This window comes from Panthera onca, chromosome F1 (assembly GCF_046562875.1).
Source record: "Panthera onca isolate mPanOnc1 chromosome F1, mPanOnc1 haplotype 2, whole genome shotgun sequence".
Taxonomy (NCBI): Eukaryota; Metazoa; Chordata; class Mammalia; order Carnivora; family Felidae; genus Panthera; species Panthera onca.
In genome coordinates this window covers 26,265,008-26,277,602 of record NC_138355.1, presented here as the reverse complement: position 1 = coordinate 26,277,602, position 12,595 = coordinate 26,265,008, and the positions used below count along the sequence as shown (strand labels likewise).

General features: G+C 41.5%; 1 protein-coding gene across 1 annotated transcript in view; it reads right to left on the bottom strand.

The window, feature by feature from the left end:
* The window catches only part of NIBAN1 (niban apoptosis regulator 1), a 152,006-nt gene that overhangs the window by 26,424 nt on the left and 112,987 nt on the right, over positions 1 to 12,595 (bottom strand). The window contains exon 6 of the mRNA XM_060643718.3: positions 3,105 to 3,220. Within this exon, the coding sequence (XP_060499701.1) occupies positions 3,105 to 3,220 (116 nt within the window). The remainder of the gene's footprint in view (positions 1 to 3,104; positions 3,221 to 12,595) is intronic.

Sequence of the window (12,595 nt, the reverse complement as noted above, 5' to 3'; positions counted from 1 at the left end):
GGGCCCACCAGACTTGCTGTGTGAGTCATTACTATGAAGATAATAATGTAATAATGCTGAACATCTGAATACCAGGCCATGAGGTTAGAGGGGGTGACGACACAATGATGATCAAGTAAGTGCTTAGCAGACAGGAAAAAAATGCAAAAAACCCAGTGCTTTAAACAGAAGATGTCAGTATGGAAGCCAATTTGACATATTTAAAAAAATAATAATAAAAGAAACAGAAGATGCCAGGGGCGCCTGGGAGGCTCAGTTGGTTAAGCATCCTACTTCAGCTCAGGTCATGATCTTGTAGTTCATGGCTTTGAGCCCCGTGTGGGGCTCTGTGCTGACAGCTCAGAGCCCGGAGCCTGCTTCAGATTCCATGTTTCCCTCTCCTCTCTCTGCCTCTCCCCTGCTCTCTCTCTCTCAAAACTAAATAAACATTAAAAGAATTTAAACAGAAGATGTCATATTCTCAAACTCAGTTACGTCATGCCATTTTCTTTAACTACATAGCTTCTCTGGGCCCCTGACCTCTTTTTCCTGTGAGTCTGAGGACAGATGCTGCTTCGGCTTCATATGTGAGGTTACAGAGAGGCGGACCCCCGCTAGGCCCCAGACAGGAAGGTTTTGGAATTCATTTCCTTTCTCCAGCTTCTTGAAGGAGAGCCTGATGTGGCTCGAAATGGGTTTTCTGTCACAGACTGGCACTGTGACTTCAGCCAACCTCTCTGAACATTCTTTCAACTGGAGGGTTTTGGACAAACAATCCTTGAAATGCCTTTCCGGCGCTCACATTGTCTGAGTCTAACTTCACCATAGATATTCAGATTCCTGGGGGAGCAAAATTTCTTATTGGGTCACTTGATAACTCCAGCTTTTACTGATCTCGTCTCTGTTTTTGTTTTGTGTTGTTCTGCTTTCCTACTTATGGTATTTTTTATACTGCAAAATTAGCACCTTCCTATCACTGCTGGCTGCCAATGCTTTATGATGTCCATATATGTACAGACCCACATGTCTACCCACATACACTTCTAAGGCTGCCTCGTTCTCGGGATGTTTCTAGGTATGTCTTGCCTCACCGCAAGGGCAAGGGATGAGTCATTTGCTTCTCTTGCACCTTCTAGCACTTAGCACAAATCAACCCAAAGCAAAAAAACAGAAAGTCAACTCAATCCAAAGAAAGGTTTCATTAAGTACCTGTTTTCAATGGCATCGAGAAAGAAGTGAGCTGACATGAGATTCTAAATGAAAAGATTAAGCAAATAGCATAGCTAAACTTGAGGAGTTAAGTAAATGTTGAACTTGGTATAGCCCCATGGTTGGTGCTGATCTTTCACTGGACCAGGAATCGGAAGCCATCATTTCCTTTGCCATCTGTCCACTTAGCATGGGAGCATGAAACTATCAGCTGCACAGGGCTGGGACCATCCTGTCGTGCCCATCTCTGGATCACCAGCCCCAGCATGGTGCCTGGCATAGAGGGGCTCAATAGCTATTTAATGAATAAAACTGGACAAGTCACTTCACTGCTATGTACCTCCCTTGGTTTTCTCATTTACGAAATTGGAAATACTAATAACCTCATGAGATCGATAAAATGAACACACAGAATTAGGATTTGAACATTAAAAAGTATTACACAAAGGCATTTTAATACTGGTATATCTACTAAATATGTTGGTTTATTTGGCAGGCCAATCAGCGTCAAGTGCTTCAGCCTCCCCTTTTGCTTTCATTTTTCTTTATGGTATAAGTACGGTTAGTCCTTAGTTCTCTCAGATTGATGAATGGATATACTTCCCCCAAATATCAGAAACCAAGAGTTAGCCAAAGTTCTGGAATAAGTCTCAAGCTAAGAAATAAATGAGTTTAGAATCCACCAAAGCAGGGGTGGGTGGGAAAGAAGAAGTCATATGGTTAAACAATAAAGAACAGCCCCATCATCACGATCAAATGTTTTCGGCTTCAGATGTTTAATGACTATACGAAGGCAAGGCCTCATCCGGTCTCCTAATAACAAATTTCACTGGCCCCCAAAAGAGGCACTTAGGGAAATGAGGGGAAATTAAAGAACAGCATTGTTGGACCCTGTGTGCCTCTAATTAAATAACGCTGTTCCCACTCTCCTCTTCCTGGCTGAATCAGCTGTGTGATTGGTGTCCTCATGGACACAGTTTCCTTGGAGATTTGTAACAACGTCCCTGGTACCAAGCCAATGGACATGCTTAGCCCATGAATGGCATTTAACCAAGGTCATAGGAAAATTATATCAGACTATAGAGGATAGAAAACTAGAAGAGGTAAGTAAAACTCATAGAAAACTGTCTTAATGCTTTTAAAATGTATTTCTTTGACTTCATTTATAAATCATTCAGTAAATAAAGACAAGTGCGTGTGCCAAATAGTTTTCCAACAACGTCTCACTTAATGCTCAGTACCCTGCAGGGCAAACATGATCATTACTCTCTTTTTTCAGAGGGGTAACTTGAGACTAAAAGAAGTTAAATAAGTTGGCAAGATTTAATTCAAGTAGGTTGACCTAAGCCCCCATCACACACTTTGAACTATGCCACACTGCTCATGTTGGATTGTGGTCTGGAAGCATGAGGTCATTTGAAAGAATAATGCTTTGTAAAGAAAAGAATAGAAAATAATGGAGGGGCGCCTGGGTAGCTCAGTCGGTTGAGCGTCCGACTTCAGCTCAGGTCATGATCTCGCGGTCTATGGGTTCGAGCCCCTCATCGGGCTCTGTGCTGACAGCTCGGAGCCTGGAGCCTGCTTTGGGTTCTGTGTCTCCCTCTCTCTCTGCTCCTCCCCCACTCATGCTCTGTCTCTCTGTCAAAAATAAACAAACATTAAAACAAATTTTTTTTTAGAAAATAATGGAAGCTCCTTGTTGTGGTTGCCCTGTTTTTATACTGTCCTGTTTTGCTCCTGGTCTGGAGGTGTTTGCAGACGGTGCCCAATACTCTGTGGACCAAATGCATCTAGACAATGAGAGAAACGGCCTTCGGAACCACATCTTCCACTTTTTTGTGTGTGATTATTTACCCTGACCCTGACCTCCTACACACAGACAGAGAAGAGAACCCCAAATTCTGAGCCCATGTTACCTGGACTTCATCCCCAGTGATCATTTCCCACGAGCCATAGTGTCCCTTCTCCTGCCGGAAGAACTGCACAGCTTCTAGAAAGGCTTGGGCTTCAAACGTCGTCTGCTTCATGTAATCTAAAAGAAAGAGGCAAGGGCACTTAGCAAAGAAAAATACTTCTACAGTTTACCATGGTTCTTCGAGTGTCATGGCTCAGAGACCTAATGTTACCTGAATATTACGAGGGATAGAATTACGAGACACAGAAAAATGAAGCAGATCCTGAATTCAAAGTTCATCTGCAGATGTGTGTCCCCTTGCTTGCTCACCACCATAGCAGCTGATTAATTCCATCAGTTACTGGGCATACTGGTTAGGACTAGAAGCAGATCTAGCCCCATTTGTTTCTCTCTTATAAATGTTTCCCTTGGGCACCTAGGCACCTAGTGGCTCTATGCCTCCAACCGTAGCACCTCACTAAGGCAGACCATTCTTTAACAGGGCCTCTGGTATCCACAGTATCCACTCCCAGTTCCCCGAACAAAACTCCGATTTCTTTGTGACTTATTATCAAGTTTCTGTCAAATATGCTGATTTACGCAAATAAAGGATGACAGTTTCTAACACTTTATATAGCAAGATACTATTCTTCTAAACATGTTACATATTTCACTGAAACCTCACAAAAACCTGTGAGGTAACAGGGCGCCTGGGTGGCTCAGTCGGTTGAGCACCCGACTTCGGCTCAGGTCATGATCTCGCGGTCCATGAGTTCGAGCCCCGCATCGGGCTCTGTGCTGACAGCTCAAAGCCTGGAGTCTGCATTAGACTGCATTCTGTGTCTCCCTCTCTGCCCCTCCCCTGCTTGTGCTCTCTCTCTCTCTCTCTCAAAAATAAATACAGACTAAAAAAAATTTAAAAACCAAAACCCAAAAAACCTGTGAGGTGAGTGCTATTATCATGTCGACTATACAGATGCTCCAAAAGCCCAGAAAGATTAATTAATTGCTTAAGGTCATACAGCTAGCAAGTGGGTGAACTCAGGTATTCTGATCCCAGTCAGAATACATTATGCTATGCCAGCACTATGCTATACTACTTCACATATTAGTTTTATGGTTTTGCCCTTCCAAACAGATTAGATTTTAAAAGGTATTATATCTGAGAGGTGATGTTTAATGCAGGATTTTAAGCATAGTCGAGGAAGCAGGGGCTCAACAGCCTTCCCAGAATTCCACAAATCACACCACGAATGCAAAAATTCTGCTAGGGACTGAATGGTTTGTGTCCCCCAAAAGTCATATGTTGAAACCCTAATCCCCAGTATGATATTTGCAGCTAGAGCCTTTGTGAGGTAATCAGGTCACAAAGGTACGTTGGGATTACTGCCCTTATCATGATGGGATTAGTGCCTTTATAAGAAGAGAGCTCTTCCCCGCTTTTGGCTCTCTCTCCAAACACTGGATCTGCGGGTGCTTTGATCTTGGACTTACAGTATTTTTGTTATAGCAGCCCAAACGACTGAGGCAATTTTCAATGCACAAAATATCTGTTAGAGGATACAATGATAACAGAATTATAAAAATCTTTGCAGGGGAATAAATTTTATAAATAATCTAATAATAAAGAATAGAACAGTAAATAAATCAAATCTTAGGGGAAATAAGGCAAAATGAAGTGACTGAAAGGGCCAAGTCTCTTGCTTCCAAGCCTCTCCTCTAGGACATGAAGCTCTCTTGCTAACAGCATATGATCTGCCTTTATAGGGCATATTAGATCGGTCAGTTCAAGGCAGCTGATTCACTGGGGACATTCGGAGCTTCAGACAATGGGATTACTCAGTCAAGGAATGAATGGTTGCTAAGTGGGATGAGGCTGAACTAAAAAAGGATCAATGTGCTCCAGAAGGTGACAATCAATTAATAGGCTGTAGATGACTACATTGAGATTTATTTACGAGGTCATAAGCCTCAGGAACTTGGAAAAGGGAAAATACAATTCAAGGCTAGCCTTGATAAGATTTTCAAGCAGGGGTGCCTGGGTGGCTCAGTTAAGTGTCCAACTTCGGCTAAGGTCATGATCTCATGGTTCCTGAGTCTGAGCCCCACTGTCAGCATGGAGCCCACTTTGGATCCACTGTCCCTCCCTTCTTTCGCTGTCCCTCCTCCCATCCCCGTTCTACCTCTCCCACCGCCACCCACCTCTCTCTCTCTTAAAAATAAACACTTAAAAAATTTTTTTTTAAAAATGAAAAAGAGCTCAAGCAAAATCCTCCACAGTGAGGATACCACAAAGCCCAGAATTTCCACCTTCAAAAATGTGGGACAGTAACTGACATTTCTAATATTGACATAGAGTTCTGCTCGAGCTCTAAATCAGAAAAAGAGCATGTCTGAGAATCAAGTTTTTAAATTGATGTATTTCTTCCTGGTTATTTTTTCTGGTTTGGCAAATGATTTAGTGTTTAATCTTTGAGGCTTGGAAAACACAAATTAAAGTCTTGGTATAAAATTGACAACAAGGGGGCTGTGATATGGAGCTCAGTACACTGGGAGGGACTTTACCAACAGAGATGGAAACTGTAATTGCTACACTGAGATTCAAGATTGACTCATGAGCTCTTATTTTTAACAGCTGTTTTCATTTCCAACCTCAGGAAACAAAGACATGGAAGAAAATGTGGTACTTGGATGGAGTGAGTACTGCCAGACCTGCGAACCTCAGAATAAGGTTTTAAATTCATGTCTTTACCAAAAGCATAAATTTACTTATTTCTTCCCCCACTAACCTCAGCAACCAAAGGAGGTATTTGAAATCTTACTCCTACCTTCTATTACTCTATCAAAGCAAACTATAGCATTCCCACTATAGTTGTGTTTTCAAAAACTTCTGGAAAAAATAACTGAGGAAATGGAATGTGGAGACAATGATGTGGGAGTCAGAGAGAAGTCCAAGAGGAAAATGGGGAGCTGGAATACAGTAGTGGTGGATGAAGCACCTTCATACAGGCAGAGAAGAAAAGGGTTAGTAATCAAATGAACCACACAGGAAATTATAGTAATTGAACACCAGCAATGAAGCCTGAAAGAATGAGGGCAGGGATCTGAATTCTGGACTCTCTACCATTAGGATGGATTTAAACTGCATTTTAACTACTCCTTGTCCATAGGGGAAAAAAGGATCTAACCTACTGATTCATCATTAGATTTTCAGGTTATAAACTGATTAGGTAAATTAATTTATACAAAACTTTTAGGACAGTATCTGCCACATAGCAAGTTGTTTTATGGATATTGGTTCTTATTATTGTAAGCCAAGCTCAACAGCAACTGCCAGATCATTAAGGAAATGAAGAACAAAGGTGTGCTTTGTAAGAGACAGAACTGTATTGCAATAGTAATGTGACCTTCATTTCTTCTAAGTTCTTTGCAAAGGCGTCGCTGAACTCAGCCAAAATGTACAGGTGTTTGAGAGAAACCGGATTATCAGTTATTTGATCAACTTCCTGCCACAGATCTCATGAGAACAAATCCCAGGATCACAACCGTCCACTCTCCTGCCAACGAGCAACTGAGAGTTTAGTCCAATGGTCCCCAGAATCAACAATGGCCTTTGCTTGTTAAGTCTTCTCCGTGTAAGCTGACTTAGAAAAATGGCAGGTATCAGCGCCAACTCTACTTTTCCAACATGCTGTAATTATGAAGTTGCGGAGAACTTAGATATCATTAAATCCAGATCCCTCATTTTATGGCTGAGGAAATTGGAACAAAAAATGGTTAATTTCTTAGCCGAAGGTCACACAGCTGGTCAGAATCAGAGCCAAGAGTTGAAAAAGTAGCTCTGGCATGTCATAAGCGGCCTTGGCATTCATGCTTACTTAAATCACAGACTAAGAGAGCTGAAAGTGGTCTTAAAGGTCACCTACCCTAAGCTCTCATTCAATGCTAGAAGCCCTCAGAATCCCAGACACTCATCTGGCCTCAGCTTGAATATTTCCAGTGACAGGAAACTCACAATTTAGTGAAATAGTCATGGAACTGCTCTAATTATTTGAAAAATTTTCCTTTTATTGAGCCAAAATCTGTTTCCATGAACTCTCATTAATCCCATTTCTGATTTTCAGAGCAAAATAGACAAGTTTACTTGTCCTCTTCTGTAGGGCAACTCTAAAAGAATAGCTGAATATCCTTATTTTCCCTCAACCGTTCTTTAAACAATATAGTTTTGGGGATCCTTTAAATTCAGCCCTACCTTTTCTTTCCTCCCCTTAGTAGCCAATTCCATTTAGTCACTATCTTTCTTAAATTTGGCCCACACTGAATACAACCCACTGAGTATTTTTCAACTTGTGTAAATTATGTAAAGTAGAAAGATTACATTCCTTTTTTTTTGGTCCCTAACTTCCTTTCTAAAATACAAATACATCACACCATTGACTCATACCTTTCTTATAGTCACATAAAATCCTACAACTTTTTTTGTATAAAACCCCTGTCAATTTAATCCTTTCCTAACCCGTACTTCTGCTTTTGGTTTTGAAGTACAGGTTTTAACACTGCCCCTAATAAATTACAACTTACTGTGATCAACTCAGTGCCCCACAGCCTGACAAAATCATTTAAAAATTATAATTGTTCCCAAACTCCCTTTCACCTCTGTAACATTCAACTATTTTGGTGGGCTTACTTTCTGTGTTTTTATCCAACTGACTGATAACAACATTCATCAGATCGGGGCAAGGACAGATCCCTAGGAAATTCTAAACATTTCAGAAGATATGTGGGAGAGACATCTTGGCCATCCATTCAACTATCACATCCTCAGGACCAAGACATGTCTATTCTCCTTGGTCTCTCCCTTTTTCGCATCTGTGCAGTTGCATGGAAAACTCCTATTTGGGAGACATGATTAAGGATTCTGCAAGGAAAAGAAAGCTTCTCTATGCCCCTTGGGGAAGAGTTATTCAGGGGGCCAGCTTTTGTTTCCCCCCCACCCCTTACACAGATTTACAGCATGTCTGAGTCAACTGAAACACCAAAGCTCTAAGGCCTAGGCAGTCATTCTGGATTTTGACTCTGGCTGCTGTGTCGGGACTCCCTGACTCAGGCTGGGTTTGGAAGCTGCGTTGTTATTTTATTTTATCGGTTCACTGCGCCAAGCCATGTTAGCTGATCTGCCTGGTGATCTGTAAAAGTTATGTAACTGCATTACTCACTACACTGCTATGGGGTTCATGTCACTAATGTATACTTCGAAATTGTCTTTAGCTTCAGGTCGTATGTCGTCTTTTCTGGGAGAGCTGCAGCAAGTCCGTTTGCCCTAATTTCTTCTCTAGAACAAAGGAGAAGAAGTACAGTGGCAAGTAACCAACATTTATTGAATACTAACAATAGAAGTATAAGCCAATGTTTATACACACCATCTCATATAATCCTTCCAGCCATCCCATTAGGTAAGGATTAATAGTCCCAGTTTTTAATTTTTTAAATGTTTATTTTTGAGAGAGAGGGAGCGCAAGTTGGGGAGGGGCAGAGAGAGAGGGAGACAGATGATCCCAAGCAGGCTCTGTGCTGACGGCAGAGAGCCCAATGTGGGGCTCAGACTCAGGAACCGTGAGATCGTGACCTGAGCCGAAGTTGGATGCTTAACAGACTGAGCCACCCAGGTGCCGCTTAATATTCCCACTTTAAGGCTGAGAAAGAAACTGACTTCAGGAAGGTTGAATAATTTGTTTAAGCTAATATGTGGTCAAGAAAGGCCTACTCTTACTTCCAAAGTCCTGTTATACAGCCTATGGTTTAATTTTTTTGAACTTTTTATTTTGAGGTAATTGTAGATTCATGTGTTCTTAAAAGAAATAATACAGAGATATCCAATATACCCTTCACCCCATTTCTCCTAACAGGAATATCCTGCAAAACCATAGCACAATATCACCACCAGGAAATTGACATTGATGCGGTCTCACCAGTTTGATATGTATGCACATGTACATGTGTGTATGTTTGCACATGCACGTATATGTGTGTGTATTGTGGTTTAACTTTTAAATTGCGTTAAATTTCCTTTCCTTATCAAGGTTTAGAACCATTTAATTCTAGAGTTTGAATATACCATAGGATCATCTAGTTCAACCACTCGTTTAACAAGTGAGCAGACTGAAGGCCAGACAGAATGTGACATTCTTAAAAACAGAACAAAAGAAAATACTACGGTGGAATTAAAAATGAATGGGGTCCATCCTAACGAAATGGTAATAAAAGTTTTTATTTAAAAAATTTATTCATGACCTAAGCAAATATTTATTGCCATATTATAAATGATAACTCATGAGCACTAGCCCCAAGATTACTTAGAAGTCCCTGAATTATATTTCGTAAACTACTAGACTAAAACATATATCTGCTGACCAAATCTTATTTGCGTTAGTGGATACAGACCGGCCAAGAAGAGAAGAGGAATAGATCAAGAAAAAAAGTGTGCTTCACGGAGATCCAGGCACCTGAAGATGAGTTATAACGGTGTTGCTCTAGGTGAAAATACAAAGATACAGAACTCACTCTGAGGATATAAATGGCTTCTCAAACAGATGGCAGAAAGGTGTTCCAGTGAAGATGTTTTGATAGAAGTTTTTAATCACATAGGAAAAGGCTGCATGCCTCATTTGATTAAAAGCAGTGCATCTCATGAATTCTTGATATGTCAATAAATATTAAAAGACTGTTTGTCAACAGAGAAAAGGAAGTGGTGATTACTAGAACAAGTGAAGACAGACTAGCCCATTTCCTTCACACCGACATACTAGATTGGCAGATTAGAAGGCTGTTGGAGACATCCTGCATCTAGATTCTAGCGAGGCAATTCTTAAAGCTTTACATGCTTTTGATTGACACACTGAAGATATTTAGATTGGTTGATAATGCCAGTACACATAATCGACTAAACAACCTCAGTGACGGCTGCTGGTTAAAGGGCTGACATCCTAGAGGAAAATCTTGAGGGCACTGCCCTTAAAACATTTTCAATTACTTAAAAAAGGCAAGCTAGATAAGCCCAGGGTTTCACTTAACTGCGAGCCCAGTGCAAGTTAGTGATGTGATGCAGTTGTACACAGGGCAGGTGAGGTTGGGCCATGGGACTGTGGATCATAATCAGGACAAGGACACTCATAGATGGAATCTGAGATATGCTCCTAAGAAATTACCATTACACACTTCTAGTTGATGCTGAGAAGCAGAATATTTTACAAACATCTTTTTAAAAACTGGAGTGCTTCTGAAGGAGACCAAATAAATGAGGAGTCTCACAGCCTTGAAAAGAAAAAACCTCGAGGAAAGAGATCTTCATCATCTACGTGAAGATCTGCAACGTAAAAGAACACTGGACTTGTTCCATGTAGATTCAGATACACAGTCAGGTCTGCATGGTCCAAAGTACAGTGTGGCATATTTTCACTGAAATAGGGAACAGATTTCTAACACTTATATGTATCTTAGAGTGAGGCAGGCTCCAACTGGGTGTCAGAATTCTCCCTCAAGAGGAAGTGCTCCATCTGGGCTGAGCTGCCTTGTAGAAGGTATGCAGACATGCTCAAACCCCTGTCTTATATACTCTCAGAACATCATGTGCCTCCTCACCATAGCACTTACAATAATTATAATTTCATAGTTATTAGTGTAATCATTTGAAATATGCCTTCCCCTAGCCTGTAAGTTCCAAGAGGACAGGAACTTTCTCTGTAGTTTGCATTCACCACTGTATCCTCAATCCGTAGCCCAGTGCCTGGCACATAAGAAAGAGAGAGAAAAAGAGAGATGGAGTGGGGAAAGGGGGAAAGGGGGAGGGAGAGAGCGAGGGAGATAGAGGGAGAGAGGGAAGGAAGGGAGGGAGGAATGGAGGGAGGGATGGAGGGAGGGAAGGAATTTAAATATTGGAGGGCAAGATTAAATCTCCTTTTAAAGTTCTGTCTAAACCAAGATTCCTTCCTTCCTTCCTCCCTTCCTTTCTTCCTTCCTTCCTTCCTTCCTTCCTTCCTTCCTTCCTTCCCTCTTTTCAACAGCACAAGCAGTGGGGAAGAAGGGAAGAGGGAGAAGGAGGGGAGAGGGAAGGGGAGAGAAGGAGGAGGGGAAGGGAAGGGGGAGAGGGAGAGAATCTTAAGCACAAAGCCCAACGTGGGGCTCCATCCCAGGACCCTGGGATCACAACCTGAGCCGAAACCGACTGAGCCACCCAGGCACCTCAAACCAAGATTTCTCGGTTCCAGATAAGACCAAAGTGTCATGAATGAATCAGATTCTCTCTTAATAAGTCTCTTTCTTACTGTTGTAAAGAGGTACTGAAGGGAATTGACATACTCTACCCCCGTGCTTCTCGGACTTTGGTGAGGATCAGAAAAACGGATTGCTGAGCCTCACCCCCAGACTTTTCAGATTCAGTAAGGTACAGGGCGGAGTCCAAGAATTTGCTTTTCTAATGAGCTCCCAGATGATGCTGATGCTTTAGGTACAGGGGCACACCTTGAGAACCATTCCTCTACCCAACATAAGGGGAGTGGTTCTCAAACATCAGAATCACCTATGTGCTTGTTAAAAATGCAATCCTTGGAGGGAGTGCCTGGGTAGCTCAGTCGGTTAAGCATCTGACTTTGGCCCGGGTCATGATCTCATGGTTTGTGGGTTCAATACCCGCATCAGGCTCTGTGTTGACAGCTCAGAGCCTGAAGCCTGCTTTGGATTCTCTCTCTCTGCCCCTCCCTGGCTTGCACTCTCTCTCTCTCTCTCAAAAATAAATAAGCATTAAAAATGCAATTCTTGATCTTGCTCTAGGAATCTGCATTTAAAAAGCTGTTCAGCAAATTCTGTTGCAAGTGGTTTATAAACTATAGATTTTGAGAAAACACAAATTGCATAGAAGAAAAAGATACAATAGAAGACCATAACTTTTGAATGCTTATTAGCATCTTGATGAACTTATTCCCTCATTATCAGGTTAGGAAATGTCCCCTCTGCCGACTGCTCACTCACTTAACACAAAAGAACCCTTGTACTTAAAGTGATGTATAAAAATAGTACTACAATGAAGCTCTGTCAAAAGGTATGTGGATAAGGAAATACTTTGGGCAGGTTCATACAGACATCATTTCAAACAACTAGAACTCTATCCATTGAAGGCAATCATCACTGTCCAGACATAAATCCTCACTTGTGACCCTGGTTGAATCTCATTTTCTCTTTTTTGGTACTCAGTTGATATACAGACTATGTCTTCTGTGTGGCAGCCTTCTTTTCCTTAGCATAAACAATCCCATTTACTTTAAGTTTTTTCAAAGCCTTAAAAAAATAAAAATGACCCCACTCCTATCTCTTTCAAACAGTAAGGATGGTGTCATCAAAATCCTGATAAGGGAGGAGAGAATATTTGCTTCCCTCTAAATACCATGAAGATGGTCTGTGTCCTGAAGCTGTGTTCATTGAACATGCTTTCCATGGGCCTGAACGAGTTGATCTGTCACC